General features: G+C 53.5%; 1 protein-coding gene and 1 long non-coding RNA gene across 29 annotated transcripts in view; one reads left to right on the plus strand and one right to left on the minus strand.

Moving 5' to 3' along the window:
- The window catches only part of ARHGEF7 (Rho guanine nucleotide exchange factor 7), a 102845-nt gene extending 83636 nt beyond the window's left edge, over window positions 1-19209 (plus strand). For 21 of the 28 annotated variants that reach the window (XM_081551942.1, XM_081551945.1, XM_081551944.1 and 18 more), the window contains 6 exons: window positions 1951-2175; window positions 3851-3944; window positions 5316-5405; window positions 15562-15661; window positions 15853-15907; window positions 16923-19209. In XM_081551942.1, coding sequence (XP_081408068.1) covers window positions 1951-2175; window positions 3851-3944; window positions 5316-5405; window positions 15562-15661; window positions 15853-15907; window positions 16923-17045 — 687 coding nt within the window. In that variant the 3' untranslated portion in view covers window positions 17046-19209. Of the gene's footprint in view, window positions 1-1950; window positions 2176-3850; window positions 3945-5315; window positions 5406-7917; window positions 8249-8494; window positions 10734-15561; window positions 15662-15852; window positions 15908-16922 lie in introns of those variants that run through there. The other 7 variants (XM_081551940.1, XM_081551941.1, XM_081551949.1 and 4 more) reach the window with 3 other exon arrangements.
- Window positions 479-2474, minus strand: LOC145530486 (uncharacterized). The gene is made up of 2 exons (XR_014071829.1): window positions 2334-2474; window positions 479-759 (listed from the first exon to the last, which is right to left on the minus strand). It is a non-coding gene; the product is annotated as an uncharacterized LOC145530486 (long non-coding RNA).
- Window positions 19210-19421: the final 212 nt, after the last annotated feature.

Raw genomic sequence — 19421 nt, forward strand, 5'->3', positions numbered from 1 at the left:
GACCCCGGCTCGGGAGCGCATAGCCCGGGCCCTGGCTCTCTCTGCAGATGTGTCCTCATCCCCGTGGACCGTGACCGCTTCGCAGGGACCCACATGTGGGCCAGGCCTGCTTGCACTGCCTCTCGAGAGTTCACACACGTGCGCGCACACAGCTCACGGCACCTGGTTAGGGGGCTGCCTTGCCCGAGGCGGGCCGGGAACACTAACCTAGGGGGTTTCAGTCAAAACCCTGAGAACCGTCAGTCCATAGACGGCTTTTCTGAGCATTTTAATTGTATTTATTATGTTTTATCAAAAACAAAAACGAAAACCAAACAATACTTATGATGAGAAAAAGGACCAGATTCATGCTGAAGGCATTAAAGTGCAATTTTTGACTCATCATTTTAAGAAATCTGAATTTTCTACCTTTAGAAAAGCTCAGCAGCTCTGCAAGTTGTTAGAAACTTAGCCATTTCAAAATATATCTGTACCAAAGTGTCAGTGCTTAAAGCTTGTCTTTACTGGTGTTGCATGCTTAAGATACTGGTATTGACTCATCTGAACACCTGTCGCCTTTCCCAGCGAGCACTGACGAACGAGGTGCCCTCCTCACGATGACCTAGGACCTTATGGCACGGCTGGCTTGTGAGGGTCTCTCCTGGGACTTCTACCACGTGGTTCACCCTGTGGTCGCTGTCCTCGGGCTTGAAGGTTTTTCTCAGGGATGGTGGCCATCGCATAGTGTACTGGTCACAGGTGCAGCTTCTTACTCCATTTCTGAACAGTTTGGGGGTAAAAAGTACTCATTTGCTTCAGCTATCATTTTGAATGGCTCTGCCATTACACCTTTTCCATATTGTAAAAATATACTAGAGATGCTTAGCTTTCATGGGACTAAATTTATCCCAAGGGCATAGGTGTGTACGTGTGTGTACATCAGAAGGGAGTGCCTTCTCACTCAGGTGGTAACAGCCTGAAACTAACCTCTATAAAGTCCCACCTCAGGTAACCCTGTGCTGGGACTCTGGCCTCTCTGGTCCCAGGACAGTGGTGTGGTCACGGCAGCGAGTCCACTGCTTCTGTCCTTGAACCCCAGGCCTCAGCTCGAGCCCAGGCTCCCCTTTAAGCCTGTGTTTCACATATTACTCATTTCTTCTGAATAATGAGCTTACTCTGGTTTCCAGCTCACAGAACAACTCAACTTTTCCTCCTGCTAAGCATACCATATTGTTTTGGGTTAATTCATGGTCACTGGCTAATTTTGAATTGTTACTTATTTTGTTTAACATTTTCTTATTTGTCAGTATGATGGAATACTTTTGGGGTTTCTAGGAGTATAAACCCCATTAATTAGGTCCTTCTGAGAAATTAGATTTATATAACTTTATCTTGATTAAAGCTGATTTTTCTGAGAAAAGGTTCTACACAAAGGATTGGTAAAATTTTTCTTCAGAAAGACAGTAGATATATTTTTGGTTTTTAGGCAATATGGTCTCTTACAATTGTATTTTGCTTTTATAATATAAAAGCAGCCATTGACACGAGTGGGCCTGACTGTCCCAGGAAAACTTTTTTTTAAAGAAAAGCAGGGATCAGGCCCTACTTTTGCTGGGGGGGTAATAATCACCCTCCCCCAATCACATTCCCAGTGTGGGGAATGCCCATTCTTTTATAGAATCCTGATATCGGTGTTAAATGAAATGCCTTCTTTGCAAATGTGACTGCATGGCGGTTAACGGTGGTGGATGGATTTCCGGGTCTGGACCCAGCAGCCTGCTGCTTCCTGCCCTGAGCTCAGTGGGCCCCACGCAGCGTGTGAGGGATGCTTGGCCTGGCGGCCAGTAACCTGAGTGTCTGGAGGTCCCGGATGCACGCTAGCAAGTGGACGCTGCTGTGCTGGGAGGGCTGGGCTGGCCCCGGTCCTCTGGCGGTGACGCTCTCTGCTCTCTCCCCTCTGTTCCCGGGCAGCTCCCCTCCCACTCTGTCACCCCGTCCAGCAAGCACGCGGACAGCAAGCCGGCGCCGCTGACGCCCGCCTACCACACGCTACCCCACCCCTCCCACCACGGCACTCCACACACCACCATCAACTGGGGGCCCCTGGAGCCTCCGAAGACCCCCAAGCCCTGGAGCCTGAGCTGCCTCCGACCCGCACCCCCCCTGCGGCCCTCGGCCGCCCTCTGCTACAAGGAGGTGAGCCCTAGTGAGTTTGGAAGTGTGACAGCCCCGTGTTTGCGTCTGTGACGTGGAGCTGATGAGCTGCTTCAGAATGGAAGGCTCTGCCCTCACTCCCTCATTGCCCTTCCTGGGAGTCCTCTGGAGACCCCCACTGCGGTCCCCTCTGTGCCCACCTCAGGGAGAGGGACAGGTTCAGAGCAGTGTTTGTGCTTGGAGGAAGCCGGTGACTGAAGTGACAAGTGTGATCACACGCATGAGCTTGAGTGAGAGCCGAGTTCAGTTACTGTGTCTGGTATGGATGTGGCTATGAGTGTGGGGATGTGGCTCGTGCGGTGGGCGGGGCGGGGATGTGGGTGTGGCTGTGAGCATGGTGGGTGGGACTATGAGCTTGGTGGGCGGGGCCTGTTTGTGAGCCTGGTGGAGCACCTTTGCGCGGGGTTGCATCTCTACAAGGCCACATTTGCTGAAGGACCTGGGGCAGACCCTGCCTCCATCCTTGCTGGAGGAATTTTAAGGTACATAGAAGAGTACAACATAAATTACATTTAATCCTTTATGGGTTTCATTAATGAAACCCTTTGGTTCTTAGGACATATATCTTCCTGGTGGCCCTGTGCCAGGTCAGAGGGGCATTTTGCATTCTTATTGCCTAGCTCTGTTCCAGGGGGCAGTGAAGCCCTGCTGCAGGTTCATTACAGGCGAGGTGGAGTAGGGTAGAGGGGAGAGAAAGGCTTGGAGGGTGTGACCGTGAACATGTCCAGTGTGCTGAGCACACAGACCGCCTGGTCATAGAGCAAGTGGTCCTAGAGCAGGGCCGGCGCTGAGCACCGCCGAGCAGGCACTCTGCATGGGCTTCCCCTCCGTCCCCTGGGCCTCAGGACACGTACTGCATTCACTTCTTTGGGGACTGATGATTTCTGCTGCATTTTCAGGAGCTTTGAGAGTTTTCAGTTTCACAGATTTTGGAGAGGTAGCTTTGGAACGCAGGCTCTCTTCTCTCGGTGCTTTTCAGCCTGATCCCTCCCACAGCCTGAGTCACGTTCTCAGCCTCCGATTGGCTTCTTGAGGTTCACCAGCGGTGTGTGTGACTCAACGATGCAGAAGTTAGCCTTTCTGACATTGGTGTTCAGTATGTGCTTGACAGTCAAAACCTTCTCGGCCGCATGGGCTTGTTCATGCTGTTCCTCGCCTTCCCCTCGGAGGATCCAGATGTGTTGTGGACGGAGGGACAGGACTCTGGGGCTGTGAACAAAGCTGTCTGCCAGCGGAGGGGGCTCCAGTGGCCTGCCCGTGGGCTGATTCTGTTCCGTTTTCTTCTCCCTTGAGGCTTCGAATACGTTTCTAAAGAAATTGTTTTCACTCACCTTTCTTTTAGAAATAGTTTCCTCCTGTCTTTCTGGTTGGCTGCAGCAGGGGAGTCTGCCACAGAGTGGGCGGCGCATCTGGCTCCTTGCTGCCCTCTCTTCCCCACACCTCCGGCCGCCGCGGCTTCCTTGGGGGTGGTCCCGGCGCCGGTGGAGGAGGGCCGTCAGAGCCTGTGCCTGAGGATGTCAGCGCTCCCCAGCTGGCAGAGCGCAGCTGGTCAGCGTGTGCAGGGCGGGCGCTGGAGTGTTCCTGGCTTCCCCCTCCGCCGCGGCCGTGTCCGCCCACCGGATGCGGGGTCTGCCAGCCTTTCCCTCTCCTTCCCCAGGACTTGAGCAAGAGTCCCAAGACCATGAAGAAGCTGCTTCCCAAGCGCAAGCCGGAGCGGAAGCCCTCGGACGAGGAGTTCGCGCTGAGGAAAAGTGAGCGCCTGCGAGGACACACGCCAGGACACACGCAGCTCTGGGGATGGGGAGGCGGGGCCTCGAGGTTGGGGCGGGGCCTTGGGTGCGGAGGTGGGGCTTTCCAGAACCACAGAGGGGAGCCAGTGCCCAGCCCCGGGTCCCCTCTTGAGGACGTTGTCCGAGCGGGGCAGCACAGACTGCCTCAGTGCCGGCCGCGTCAGCCGCACTGTCAGCATCCCCATGCCCCCCCCCACCCCCGGGGACGTGACTCCCAGTGGATCCTGCAGGGAGTTAAACATTGTTCTCACAGAAACCTGTTAAACGACTGGTCCAGTTGATGACATGTAAGTCAGTTTCTCGATGGCTCCTAAGCTCTCCGTGTGACACTGACCCTTAGGAGGGAGCGCCTCGTCTGCCTTGCGTGTGTCTATCTTAATATCATGAGATGCTGTCCCACCATTTTTGGTTCAGCTTACAAGTGGCTCAGTCTTCCATTCCTCCCATTTTTTAAAAATTAGTTGAGCCTTTAAAAATATGTATCTAACATTCTAGAAAATATAGAAAAATTTAGAAAAACAGCAGAATTTAACAGTACAACAGCATGAAACGCGCGGGGTGTGAGGGCTGCCCAGCACCAGCACCATCAGACCCTGCTGGTCCACAGGCTCTGTCTTCCACCAGGTGGCCTCTGGGTACAGGTGAGGCTTGTCTGGAGGGACCCCGGCTCAGGCCAAGCTCTGGAGCGCTGCCTGCACGCTCTGGGCCACGCTCTGTAAATTTCCCAGATTAACTCTCTGGTGGGAATCTGTGGATCAGGGAAACGCTTGTTCTCAAGCCTTTGGTAAATAGGGTCAAATGGCCTTTCCAGGGGCTGTTCCTGTCTTCACTCCCTCCCGTGTGTGGGTACAGGAGGTTCTTTCTGATATTTGCATCCACACAGAGAATTGTGGTTCCTGATTTTCTCAGGCGATATGTGAAAACACCATCCCTAGTTTTAATATTCACTTCTTTTCTTGGTGACAATGAACATTTTTCTTTCTGTGTTCTGTTGTGAATTGTTTCTGTTTCTTATCTTTTTTCATGTTCAGGATGGGGGACACTTTTTCCTATGGATTAGTAAGACAATATATATATAAATATATATACACACACACATATGTATATGTGTATATATATATATTTAGGTATTACCTTTTTGCCAGATATGTTGTAGATAAAAAATACATAGAAGTAAACGTCCTTTGGAATATAACGATTCTGTGAATATCGGGAAATATTTGTCCAGCACGAAGGCCAGAGGAGGGGCTGTCAGTTGTCAGCGCCGCTGGCTGAGTCGCTGGCCTGGCTGTGCTGGTGACTCGGCGGGTGACGGCCGTGTGTCCTTCACAGGCACGGCTGCGCTGGAGGAGGATGCCCAGATCTTGAAGGTCATCGAGGCTTACTGCACCAGCGCCAAGACCCGGCAGACGCTCAACTCCAGTAAGTGTCACCGGAGCCCGCTAGCACTCTGCTGGCTCCTTTGCCTAGAATCACGCCCCGAAGGGCACTGCTGTGGCCCTGTGCAGGCTTTCGGCGTGACCCCTGGTGAGGGTGCTTCTGCGGCCTGGCCCACGTCCCTCAGTCGTGAGAAGGGGTCTGAGCGGTCAGTGACACGGCCCCGCTGGGAAACCTTGGAGTGGAGGGGGCTGCCAGGGTGTGGGAAGCTCTGAGGCCTAGAGAGGACGGCTTGTGATAAGACACCAGAGTGCGCTCTCAGTTCAGTTGGTCAGGCTGTTGAAACCACTGGTGTGGAAGTGGCATTTTTTTGTTTTTTTGAGGGAAGAGTTTCTTAGAATTATTGTCAAAAACGTAAGCCTAGAGTAAGAGTGTTTTTTTATATAGCACCCCCCCCCCCCGCCCCTCCTTAAATGATTGTATTTAGAATTTTTGCTGTGGACACCAGTGAGGTTACTGGGTAGATTTCAGTACCTTTCAGTGTACCTGCAGCTCACTTATAATGTCTTCTATGAAAAAATCTTAATCTGTTGTGTGAACAGGAAAAAGGTGGATTCTTTTTTTCTCCCAACTTGCCGAGCATGTTAGAGTAGAATGCAGGGTAGATACAGGCAGGATGTGGTCTGTTCAGGAGGAAAAGGGGCTGAGCTTCCCCTGCCTCGGCCTGCGTGACGTTGATTCCGGCATGAAAACCGGCTTTTATTGGATGCTGTGTTTTTGGTTCCCTTTCCCATCTTGACTTTGGTGAATTGCTTGTCACCTCAGTTGTAGCACCTGCAGTGTAACGTGGCGGTTCCAATCACTGTCATGTCTGTTGTAAAAAAAAAATGCTGGAAAGAAAAGAAAAGGTGGAAGAAGGAACTGTCAAGTGCTTTGATTTAGCTTTTGTTCAAGGTGACTGCAGGTGTGAGGCCAGGGCCAACAAGCCCCGGGGACAGCTGCAGATGATCCGGAGCCTTCTTTCTGGCTAGTGCTTTACACGTCCTGCCCATGATGTTGGGACGTCTGGTCTGCACCCCGTCTGGTGAGAACGCCTATCCGTAGTGACCCGTGCTCTGAGCAGGTGAGGAAGAGCAGGGTGTGTGTGTGGAGAGTCTGCAGGTGACGTGGCTGTAGTCTGCAAACGCAGACCGTCGTCCATGAGGACAGGACAGTCTCCTATTTGAGACTGCATTTTGGGTAATAGGCTATATGTGCCTGTAGTTTTTTGGGTTTTGAGTTTGAGATGTTTAAAAAATTACTCATCTCCACCACTTCAGCTGTATGCAGTGAAACTTTGGCGTGGCTGTCTCAGGTGACCAGACCAAGTGACGTGAGCTTGTGTTTTTGTGGGGGCCTCGTTCCTTCCCCGGGGCACAGGGCCCCGGCGCGTGTCGGTCTCGCCACGTTGCCTGTGTGCGACGAGCACTGGACGTTGGCCAGCACAGTGGTTTCTGTTTTTAATCCATGTTACAGCCTAACCCCCCTCTAGGGCCTGGGACTGGCCTTAATGCAAGGTTGTCAGGAAAGGTAGCTCGGGAGTTGTGTCCTTGATGCTGGCTGGGTGGTGTGCTGGGGTGTCTGGAGACGGCCAGGTGGGGCGGCTCTGTCTTCACAGAGAGCGCGTCCCGCCCTGGCTCAGTTGTGTGCAGCGCACCTGGCCCCAGGACACCCACATCACCCACACGGCCTCAGTGTCGACGTCTGTCCTCCCGTCCATGCCCGCCCCGAGACGGGGGCGCCGTTCACATCTCCCCTCGCATCAGGGGGAGGGTCTGCACGAGGGTTGATGCGTCCAGCCAGACGTGTCTGCTCGCCTCGCGTGCCCACTCCCCTGGCTCCTGTGGGTGGGCGCTCCGGGCTGGAGGCCTGCTTGCTCTGCAGGGCAGGGGGGCGGGGGCAAGGGCGGGGCCCGTGTCACCCCGTCTCCGTCGGAAGTTCTCACAGTCGTTACAGTTGGACAAGGTAAGTTTAGACCCCCATCGTTAAGGTGGCTTCTAGTCTGGCAGAGAGGTAGCTGAAGAAGTAAGTCAGAAATCCTTGGGAAGTATTTTGCATTCAGTATATCCACGTTAACCACATTAATGGTTCCTTTTACAAATAATGTCCTAAATGAGACTATTTGTTAATCGAATGTGTAGCAGAATTGGTTATTTGTCATTATGTCTTTAGAATTTTCTTGTGATCGTGGGCTTTAATTCGTAAAAGATTTCGTAAGTGAGGGCCTAATAGCAGTAACCTTAAAAAGGAGCGGTTTGGAAACAGTATCGTGATGCAGGTTTATTTAAGTAATCATCGATCTAGTTTTGTTCTAAGGGTTGTGCTAATTAATAAGTCAGTAAATGAAGCCCAGCCGTGAATAAGGTGAAATGAACGTTGCTGCCGTGTTTAACACTCTTTTCTCTCTCCCTTCTCTTCCCGTCACCTTCTGCGTTTGTTTCATGTTTGGTTGTGGCTCTTCCTGCCGTCTTCCTGCTCACCCCTCCTCCGCCTGCCCCTTCCCCCCCACCCGTCTTAGCATGGCAAGGCACTGACCTGATGCATAATCACGTCTTGGCTGACGACGACCAGTCAAGTCTAGACTCCTTGGGTCGTCGCAGCAGCCTCTCCCGTGTGGAGCCTTCAGACTTCTCGGAAGACTCTGACTATGACAGTATATGGACAGCCCATAGTTACAGGATGGGTTCTACATCTCGTAAGAGCTGTTGCTCATATATCTCTCACCAGAACTAACGCACTTCTCAGCTTTTCTTAACAATGCTTGTTGTACTGCAGCCTGCTTTTCTTAGATGTTTTCTCGCTGTTTCTTGTCTCTTTTATGTGATATTTTAACAACTTTTGGGAGTGTTTCTGATATTTCCCATTGTACTTTGTGGGGCTTACTGGCCACGTGGAGTGTCCACTCAAGCAACTGACTGTTGAAAGCAGTGGCGTGTCCGCACAGCTACACCAAGGGTCCTTTGTCCACGGGCAGTGGTGGTCTTACAGCTCCATGTGACACGGTTAGGTTTTTTATTCTCAGTGTAGAGACTGTCTTGTTTCTTTTTAGATACAGCTGTATGAACACTTTTGTATTTTATACTGAAACCACACAGGTTTGTGATCTAAGTGCCAGCAACATGGAGGAGACCCTGGCCTTCCGTACAGGGACGTAATTGTGTGTGTGTGCGGGATGCGGCAGTCCAGTAGTTGTGCAGAGATGAGAAGAACCGTGCCTCCAGAGCTGAGTCCAGACCGGAAGGCCGAGTGCTCGGCTGCCCGGGTGCCCGGGAGCAGCCTCTGTCACTGTGGCGGGTATGGGCTCCGGGCCAGGCAGGTGCATGAGGGGCACGTCCACACCCCGCAGACGGCCAGCTCCGGGCCCCGCTTTCCCGCAGGCCGGACACCTGCACGTCATCCCCCAGACTTCCGTTAGTTGGAGGAGTTTCTCTTAGAAGACACTTGGCGAGCCGGTGCCCCTGCAGTGCAGGGCGGGAGTCCGGCCTCCGAGGGCGTAGGTCAGGCTGTGTACATTCCCAGGAAACCCGGCCACCCCGACTCCCAGGTCCGAGCTCGCTGCCTGTGGGCACATGTGCTTGTTTCAGCTGCAGGGAGACTCCCTTCATAGCCCCGGTGGAACATTGCCCTCACTATTGGTCATCATGGCCATGCGAGTCCCCAAAAGTTTACCAAGTTGGCATGTAACACGCTTAATGAGAACATCTCAGATCTAGGAGTGCCCCCAACTTCCCTGGGGTTTGTTGTGGGAGCTTCTCACTGCCGTCCCTCAGACGGGTTCCTGCTTCACAAAGAACTGACTGTGCCCCACGGCACGCACCCGTAGCACCGGTCCACACCCGGTCCACACTGGGCGGGGCGCCGCCCCCTCACACTCAGCTGTGCGTTGGGGACGCCCTGAAGCCAGCCTCTGAAAGCAAGATGCCATAACAATTGGGGGTGGCGTTTTCCCTCCCTGAGGGTGGCTCGGCTGTGCCCTCAGCGCCCCGCACCCTCCAGCACCAGCCGTGCCGGGTTCTGACCCTGTTTGCACAGGGCGGTCGTGTGCCGGTGTCTTGGCGCCCCGTGCCCGGGGAGCTGGTCCCGCTGTGCACGGCGCCGGTCCCCGTGGCCCTCCAGGGTCCCAGCAGGAGCTGTGCTGGAAGGCCAGCGCCTCAGGCAGGGGCTCATTAGGAAAACCAGGGGTCGCACATGTCCATCTGTCCCCGAGCGTCTATTGAGCTGCCTATGCCACCTAGAGAGTTCATATTTTTGTATCAGTTAGTGTAAGTAAGAAAGTTGAGGAGCAGTCTTTTAGAATTAGTCAGAGCCCAGTGTTCACCCGTGGGAGAGAGGGGTTTATATACATTCAGCCAAGTAGCAAATGGAGTTATGGGAGAAATACGGTCACTGCGAGGCTCATATGCTTCATGTCATGCAGTGAACTCAGAAGCGTCTGTTTTACTTCATGTCACATCAGGTGACGTGACAGCTTTTCCGATGCTCACCATGGAGGGTCTTCTCTCTGTCGGACCAGGCCTTGGTGCACGTGGGTTTTCGGGCCATGTGCTGGGTGCACCTGCGTTTCTCTTGAACGCCAGATGTCATCTGGGTTGTCCTGACACTGATATTCCAAACACCAAAGTTTTCCCATTTTCCCGTAATTCCTCTTTGTGCCAATTAAAGCCATTTTGACAATGATCTTCTGTTGATTCTAACTAAGATCACTACAGAATGACCACCTGGCTGTCTGTCTGTCTGGGTTTGTTCTGAAGTCTGGCACCATTTGCCCTTGTGACCTAGTTGGAAGTATTCGTACCACTGGCTTAACAGCCATTCTCCTGGGGCCGAGGTGAAGGAGCACCATGGCCAGTGTTTCCACTTTGGCGGAACTTCAGTCGTGCTGAGATAGGACCTGTGTTTATGCCATTCTGTAATATCTCTGTGTACAGTTAGTATTATAATGAAAGGGGGAAGACTCTGAGCTAGACGGTAGGCTTAAGCCATTACCAGGCCCTTTGCCAACGGCTCAAATGGTGTTCCCATTGAATTGATACTTGCCACAAGTCTATAAGCTATATTATGTGTTTTGCATAAAACTGCCAAAACACAGGGATGTGTATATAGTGGTGAAGACCTTGAAAAAAGTGCGTATTGTGCTTTTAATCTGTGAACAGGAAAGCCATTTTCCGTGGGCGCCTGCCGTTCTGGACTCAGTTGGATGTGTACCTGAATGTTGCATTGTACTGTACAGTATGCATATTCCTGTTTGTGGCTGCATATGGCAACGAAGTGTTTGTTTTATATTCAAAAAAAGACATCTGTTATGTACAGTTGAAATAAATTTTGCATTTGCTAGCCTCTGGCTTTTAATATTTGTTACATGGGGGGGTTGGGGTCGGGGGAGCAGAATTTGCAGTTTTCTCTGATGTGGCTCCTTGGAACTAGCATCTTCCGCAGGGCGGCGGGGCAGTGGAGCACCCTGTACCTGCCTCGATGGCCCAGCCTGCACTTTCTTAGGTTAAATATGTTCTAGATGATGCAAGACGACTCTGCACATGTTTGTTTCACCTGTTTCCCTCTAATTCAAGTTTTTGCTCACTGGGAGGTTTGCTTCAGAAAGAAGAATTCTCTTTCCTCTCTTTTGGTGGAGTCAGGGATGTGCATAAATGGAAAAAAGCCCACCCTTCAGTGTTTTTTTCCGTAGCCTAAGGTCTCAGGGTTTAGTTTTTATTTGTAGAGTGCATGTCTAGCTGACTAGAAAAGGCAGAATGGAAGGAAAAGAAGTGCCTATGGAGGTGTGGGGCCAGGACAGGGTGCCGACGATGACCAGGTGTACGTCCGTCTCTGAAGAGGGTCCTCGTGGTTTGGTTTTGTTTTTCCCTAAGAAAAATGAATTGGAATCTCAGCCATAAATAACAGAGTGGCCTAATGGAGAGATCTCACTAAGTAGATTTTTTTTAATGTTAACATTTTGTTTCATGCTGAAAGTTACTTCCATTTTTGTGAGTGATAAGAAGTCATGTGAATTGTACTGTAAAGGTCCTCCACCGCTGGCCAGATAAGCGGACGTTCCCTTCTGAAAGACCCTTCACGGTCTTCAGGGTCTCCAGGCAGGCCGACCCCCACCCCGGGCCCACACACACCGCGCATCTCCTGGGTTTGGGAGCTGCAGGCCACGGGGGTGCCGCCAGGGGGTGGCCTGCCAACTGTGACAGCGCCCTGGGTCGAGGCCCTCTCCTTTGCTGGCCAGGCAAGCCCTCTGTCCACGAGGGGGCGAGGCCGCACCTATCCGTGTTCTCACACTGAGGTCCACGGCTCCCTGGGGCCCTGTGACAGACTTAGGGGACAGCCTTCTCAGTGGGTCTCCAGCTTCCAGGTCACACGTCCCAGTGAGTTCACAGGTCCCCAGCACCTGCTCCATCTCCAGCTGAGGGCGCAGAGCGACCCCTGCTGGCGGCAGTGCTTCTCGGCCGGCGTGGGCTGGAGTCGCACCGAGGAAGGACCGCTGTCTGTATTGAGCCGCAGCACAGCCACGCAGTGCTTGTGTGTGTGTTCGGACACACGCAGGGTCACATGCTGGCTCACACTCCTCAGAACGTCAGCCGGAAAGCTGCAAAGTGTTCCTCTTGATGATGGAGAAAGTGTTCAGCACTCAGATTTAGGGAATGCTGAATTCAGGTTAAATGGGTGTTTTTGCTGGAAATTTTAAGCACTGTGAACCTCCAGGAAGTGGCTGCAGCTTTCAGCGTTTTCCAAAATGACGTGCCGCAGAATCCCCGTGGTCTCTAGAGCTTTGTGTTGAGCACAGAGTTGGGGAGACACAGACCCTCTGCGAGCTGGTGCCTTCGTGAACACGCGCACGTGTGTCTCAGCCCCTCTCAGTGGAGGATTTCAAAGGGACAGCGGTCTACGGAGCTTCTGCTATTGAATTCTTTTTCCAGCCTAACTAAGTCAAAGATTTGCTGTGATGCCTTTAAAAATACTAAACTGATCTTGGAGAGAGCTTGTTAAATCTACCTATTTTCTAGAACTTTGTTCTTGTAGAAATAGCCGACTTACTTATAAACCTAGCTGGAGAATATTCCTTTGTTGTTTTGCTGAAAGACTTGCAGTTTTTTTTTCAGTTGTTTCACAAAAGTACGTTGAAACTAGGCAGCCTGTGGAGTTCTGTGCAGGCCGATGAATCATCTTCGCTTATAAGTCTTCTGGCTCACCAGCACATACTCAGGGGCATTTTTTATGTCGGCACGTTTCGGGAATCCAGCAGTTGACACTTCCTGTCCATCATGTAGCCTTCTGCTCTTGTGAGCTTTCAGTGTGTTTGCTGAAATAAGAATGATGTCCTTCTTGCACATGCAGCTCTTGGATCGGGTCGCACAGTCACCTCACATCGTGGAGTGTATAATTACGAATTCATCTGGCAGAAGATACCTACCAAAGTGACCTCTGAGTTAACCCCCATAACAGCTCTGCAGAGGCGGTTGGTCTTTTCTCTTTTTACGGCTGATGGACTTGAGGCTCCAAGCCTCAAGTGTCAGGCCTGAGTTTACCAAGACCCACAGCCCCAGCCCCTGCTCCTCGGAGTGGACACCACCACCCCCGCCCACTGCGATTCTGTTTTGTGTATTATTTGAAGAATTCGTTGCTGCAAACGCATAATATAAATAGGTTGCCTAGGAAGCTGCTGCTGCTAAGTCACTTTAGTCATGTCCCACTCTTTGCGACCCCATGGACCGCAGCCTACCAGGCTCCTCTGTCCATGGGATTTTCCAGGCAAGAGTACTGGAGTTGGTTGCCATTGCCTTCTCCGATGCCTGGGTGGTTAGAAGATGCAAAAATAATTGAGGAGAAATAAACATAGAATTTAATCTTCCTAAAGCACTTACATGAAAAAACACGTTCAACCTGTGGTCTCATTAGCTCATTAGTTGGGGTGAAGAAGCGTCGTGTTACAGGCTGCCCGTGACCGGCCCACCCCGGTGGCCCTTGGCCCGACCGTGGCACACAGCTTCCAGGGTCGAGCAGGTAACAGTGGGGACCCTGGGGGCACCACGGTCCCAAGTCACCCACCTGCTTCTCTTTACAGGGAAACCAAGCGGAGCCCTTCGCTCCCTGACGTGTGGTCCACACAGCAGAGTCCTTAGGAACGCCTGTGTGTTTTCAGGGGAATAGCACGTGCTCCCTCCTCCCAGTAGGAATATGGCCAATGCTGGCATTGGTGTTGGAAGCACGGGCGCTTCCTGGACCTTCAGATTCTTAACCCGGTGGCCCCAGTGCCTCCCAGTCGTGTTTCCCGTGTGCGTTTCCTCCCTGAGCGGCACTTCCCCACATGGCCCAGATATCCCAGAAGTGTTTGCTGAGAAACGCCCGGAAGACAGTGTGGCTGCAGCCCCACACAAGGCACCTGGAGCTGGTCATCAGCGTCGGCAGGACGAAGCCTTTGAGGATGTGTCCCTCCCCGGGCCTAGGGCCTGAAGGACATCGCCTTCTGTCTGAAAAGCCTGCAGGTCGGTCGCTGTGCTGGGCGGGGTGCGAGCTGGGTGCTGCCCGCCCCCTCCCCCCCAGCCTTGGAGCTGTCACCCCAGGACCCCCGTCTTGGTGTGAGCCGAAGTCACGAGTGGAGGGTCGTCTGTGAAACAGCAGCTGACAGGTTCAAGTACAGACGTGCTCCGGCACAGCTCCTTCCGGCTGCGGCAGGGCTCCGAGCAGTCCCCGTGGCTATAACACCGGCGTCCTAGGACACGGAGGTGCCACGCCTTGGCTGCTGTAGGAAACTGTCTGTCCAGACGCTGCCACTCTGTACGCCGCGTGTAGCTCTGCCTCCCCATCTGCGGGAGAGGGCTGAAGCAAGGCTTCAGGCGCCCGCACGGCGGCCAGCAGGGGGACCCGGCCCGGTGAACCAGACCCTCCTCCCTGTCGCCAGCTGCCCTGGGAGTGAAGGGGGTGCTCGGTCCCCACATCAGGAGCGTCGTGGGAGCCCCGTGTCGGCAGCATCGACAGCCGCCACCGGCCCTGTTGTGTTCAGAGGAGGGTGAGCGTGTGGGGAGATGCTGGTGGAACCGTTAAGTCCTGTCCTGAAAGCGTGTGTTGTACCGAATGCTCCCGCCACGTGAGGATGCTCAGGGCCCTCGTCCAGTGTGACGGACCTTTGGGAAGGCAAACCGAGGGTAAAGCAGAGAAAACGAGGTCGGGCGAGCCGAAGCACCGTCTCTGTGGTTAAAGCGTGTGCACCAAACAGCCAGGTGGATTGTGTTGGAGAAAACGCTGCGTTTATCACAGTAACCACTAGCAGGGGGGTCTGCGGCGGGTCATGTCCTTCCTCAGATGTGCATCTGATGTCAGTTTTCAGAACTAGGAATGATACACATTAGTGCTGTGTAACTGTTTAAAAAGGTGATTTTCTTCCTTGCACCCTCAAATGAGATTTGATTCTCGTTAATTTCTGAAGACCCTGTTTTGCAGTAACGGTTTCTCTGGCCACTGTCCTGGGTAAGCTTTTGTGCTGGGTCTTGGTTAAATGACATAAAATTCCTCTAATATTGTAAACAGTGTTCCTCCTTTTGGAAAAATGTTTATATTCCAGGGAATGTAAATACAATTTTCATAAGAGGATCAGTAATAAACTTTTTCTTAACCATGTGCTGTAACACTTTTAGCTGTTGCTCTGGAGTTAAATGTTTTAAGGATCAGTTCACTGACTTGATAAATACTGGAATATGTCTTCTACATGATCTGATGGGTCTTCCTAAAATTCCTGGAATAAAATGGCACAAAATTTGGTTGATTTGAATATCCCCCAGAAGTGTGATTATTTCCTCCAAAATACCCAAGTCAATATGGTCAGAATCTTCAACTTACTCTGTGTTGAAGATTTTTAAAAGATTCATAATCCAGATTCAGAAACTGAAGCTCAATAAATTGCAAAAAAAAAAAGGCTAATGTTGTGTTTGCCCTGTCATGCTATGGGCTTGAAGAAGGCTTGGCTTCAGTATACAGAGGGAGAGGAAGTTGATAAAGGTTATCCATCCCCCTTTTATCTAGAGAATGTATTTCTTAACATACTGGTATTAACACTTGGAATTTAATATTAATAACTAAGTAGTGTTGTATAGTCGAGTCCTTTTAGTTCTGCCGTGGTATTTACCTGTGGGTTTCTTTTTTTTTTTTTTTTAAATGATGACAGGTTCACGCAAAGAATCTGCTCCACAAGTTTTGCTTCCGGAAGAAGAGAAAATTATAGTTGAAGAGACTAAAAGTAACGGTCAGACAGTGATAGAAGAAAAGTAAGCTGCGTCTCAGTGTTTAGAGGGCCTGTGGCGGGGAGGGCTTCCTGGCTGAGGTCCACACCCTGTGCGTGGAGTCGGGCTTTCCCGGAGCGTGGGCTCAGGCATGCGGGGCCGGCAGGGCGGGCAGCAGATGCGGGGGACGTGGGGTGCTCGTGATCCTCGTTCAGGGTGCCCCCTCCTCTGTCTAGGAGTCTCGTCGACACCGTGTACGCGCTAAAAGATGAAGTCCAGGAGTTACGACAGGTGAGTTGTCATCTGTCTGTAACGTTTTAACGGGGCCAACGAGGAAACCACGGTGTTAGACCTGAAGCCAGCTGTCCATGAGCACCACAAGGCAGGAACAGGAGCCTCCTCTCGGGGTCTGGGTCTCAGCAGCAGATCAGCAGTGGGTCTGTGAACGTGAGAGACAGGAAGTGAGTTGTTAAGGCGACTTGTTTAAGCGTTCTTTCCAGTGCCCTGTCTAGACGTCATCAGCCATCTCAGATTCTCCCGGAATGGTTGTGAAAACACCTGAAGTTGCATCTGGTCAGACATCTTGTTAGGTGCCAACAGGGACTGTTCCCTGTCACTCCGGTGTAGCGCAAGGTCCTGGTTCTTGAGAAGACCATCAAAAAGCCAGTTAGACTGGGCTGCCTCGCCGAGCAGACTTGTGTGTGCTACATCGTTTGTGTCATTGGCTTCCGTGTTTGGGACGCAGCTCACAGCCGGCCTGGCCTGGGCTGGACGGACGGCAGGGGCCCCGCCATGCACCCAGAGCTGCCCCCGGCCGGCTGCCTGCGCTCTGCCCGTCCAGGGGCCGCGCTGGCATCGAGTGCAGTGGGGAGTGACGGGGCCCCTGACTCACTGCGTCTCTGCCCGCCCAGGGGCCTTCCTGGCGTGGACCGCGGTGGGGAGTGACAGGGCCCCCGACTCACTGCATCTCTGTGCCCCCTTCTTAGAGAGTGCTGTGGAGACTGTTGCTGGCGTGCGAGAGCAGGAGGGACTTGAGCCCCGCCTTGTTCCTCTCGGCGCCCTCTCACGCCGTGTTTTGTAGATTCTCTGGTTCACAGTCGTAAGAGGAGCACCAGGCCTGCTCATCTGTGGGTTGTCCCGGCTCCAGGAGCCACCCTGTGTCTGTGAGACCCTCGGGGGTCCCGTCATCTACGCCCCTGGCCGCAGTGCAGGGCGGGCTCCTTCAGCAAGGCCCCAAGTCTCCTTGGGGAGGGGTCCCCTTTGGTACCAATGGCGGTTAACCCCCCGCGATCCGCTTCACCCGCAGGACAACAAGAAGATGAAGAAGTCTCTGGAGGAGGAGCAGAGAGCCCGCAAAGACCTGGAGAAGCTGGTGAGGAAGGTTCTCAAGAACATGAACGACCCTGCTTGGGATGAGACGAACCTCTGAGGGGCGTCCTGGTGCTCCGTCAAGACCGGCTCCGAGACTGAGCCGGAACCCCGCGATCCCCGCCCCTGACGCTCAGGCTGCCGGAGGGGCTGTGCGTGGAGACTGCAGCCGGGCAGCCGTGAGCTCCGGGCTGAGCCCAGACCGCGTCCCCCTCCACGCCCAGGACCTCGTTTCGCAATAAGCGCAGTGACGGCGTCTGGACTCGCGGGCTCCGAGTGAACACGTGTAAATGTTGCGTGTACGTTCCCTGTAAATGCCCTGTTCTGAACGCACGCGGTGGTTCTGTCTGGGCTGACCGCTGGGGCGTAGTCTCCTTGCACTCACCGCTCATGGGGACCCGAGGCTGGAGACGCACAGATGTTTCTGGGGTGCCTGCTCTGCTGCGGCGTTTCAGAAACGCCTCCCGCGGTGTCTGCCTGCAGCTCACCTGCTTAGACCTGCAGAGGCCCCATCTCCCCCCCCAGGCTCCTGGTCGAGCAGGATCGCAGGTGCCATGTGCAGCACTCGGGCTGAACCCGGGGCTCTGGGCCTCAGCCCCAGACCCGAGGAACCACGTCTGTTGCCACCAGGCCCCGTGACAGGTGTGCGCACGCCCGCCTCGTGTGAGCACGTGTGTGGCGGAGGGTGTCTGGCTGGGGCTGGTCTGGTAACTTGGCCAGGTGCACTGTCCCGTCCTCCCGGAAGGAGGAAGCTCACGGAAGCCTGTAAATAAAGTGTGTTATTTATTGCACGTCGCTGCAGCCTGTGAGGACACGCTGCTGGGTGCAGGTGGGCTCTCTGCTTGAGGCCGCTCTGACCCCAAAACTTGCTGTCCCGTTGGGCGCGCGGGCAGGCCTTCCATGCTCGCTGAGGAGGCAGTGACTGCACTGTTTCTGCAAGAATAAAGCAATAGAAGACGCCTGAGATTCCCCAAGGAGTCGGGGTGGAGACAGGGCTCCCTCTGCCACCCCACCTCACCCCACCCCACACCGAGTCCAGATGGCCAGGGCCTGGAGTAGGGGGCCTGTCCTCGGGCCTGGAGCCCTGCCCGGGGTCCAGCTGGCTCACGGGACCTGCTCCTCTGCCCCACTCTTCTGAAGAGGTCGTTTGTAAAGTGAGATGAACTTGTAGAGGACAAGTGTCGTGTCCTTAAAAGCCCAAACCCCACCCCCTGGATCAGGGGCGTCTCAGAAACACCCGCATGGCATCAGACGCAACTCTGAGCCGTGCGCCTCTCTGCATTGGTGCGGACGCCCCTGAGCTGGAGCAGCTTCTGGGCGCCCTGGGTCCCGCCTGCGGCCCCGCCCTCAGGCGCCCCTGCTCCGGCGATGTGTCCAGGGCCTCACGGCCTTGCCGACACCTGACCTTGGAGAACTGCCAACTTCTTGTGCTTAGCGTTTTATTTTGCTCGTTAGTGGAAGGGCTGGGAAAGATGGCCCTGGCGTGTTTGGTGAGCCCTGTTTTCACAGTAGGCCCTTTGGTGATGCGTGAGACCTCGCGGTGGGAAACAATCCAATCGAGTGTACTGAAGTTTGCTGTCTCCAGCAAATTCTAACTCAGGAACCACGTCACCACCTGACTCTCCAGCACTTGGTGGCAGGCGGTGCCGCCCACACCCCGACGGGGCACCCGCAGAACCTGCCTTAACTGTTGACTTGAGCATCGCGGGGGCACTTGCGTTCTCGCCGCCCCTCCCGAGGGGTGGCCGTTGACATGCTTGTGTGACGCATCCTTCCCGGGTCCCAGGGTTTTACTGAGCTTTCTAGGGAGCAGAGACGATGCATCTGAGCGGTTCTTCCTACAAACCTGCCCTGTTGACAGTGGACTGCCCCATGTCTCCGCGGGACCGCGGGGTCCCAGGGATGTCAGGAAGGGGCCGTCTGCCTGCTGGAGTCACCTCTGCCCCACCTTCCACGGACGAGGAGACAGAGCCATGTCCTCGCCTGGGCAGGAGGGGACGTGCCGGAGCCGTCTGCGGCCGGGAGGCATGCTCTGCAGCAGGTTGAGCCGGCGCTGAGAACTCCTCACGGGCCCCTGGTGCCCACGCCCGTGTTTCTGTGGGACGTGCAGGGCCCCCGTTCGCAGCCGTGGGGTGCTCCACGAATGCCCCCCCCGTGTCCTGGTCTTGACTACTCACGCTCTGTTGTTGTAATTATTAAACTGACTATTTTTCTTATGTTACAAACATGTCACTTTATCGTCTGGATTTTTTTTTGCATGTGTTACCTTTACCCTTTCTTCTGAATTTTTTTTTTTTTTGTATTTTAAAATTCTGGTGAGAATTTTTGATGCCGGAAAATATCACATTTATCTTTAAAATCTAGAGTTGGGGAATATTTGAAGATAAGTTAGAGAACAAAGTCTGGGAGAAGGGCTTCCCAGGTGGCCCTGGGTAAA

This window comes from Giraffa tippelskirchi, chromosome 12, assembly GCF_054371585.1.
Source record: "Giraffa tippelskirchi isolate mGirTip1 chromosome 12, T2T-mGirTip1v1.2.pri, whole genome shotgun sequence".
Taxonomy (NCBI): domain Eukaryota; kingdom Metazoa; phylum Chordata; class Mammalia; order Artiodactyla; family Giraffidae; genus Giraffa; species Giraffa tippelskirchi.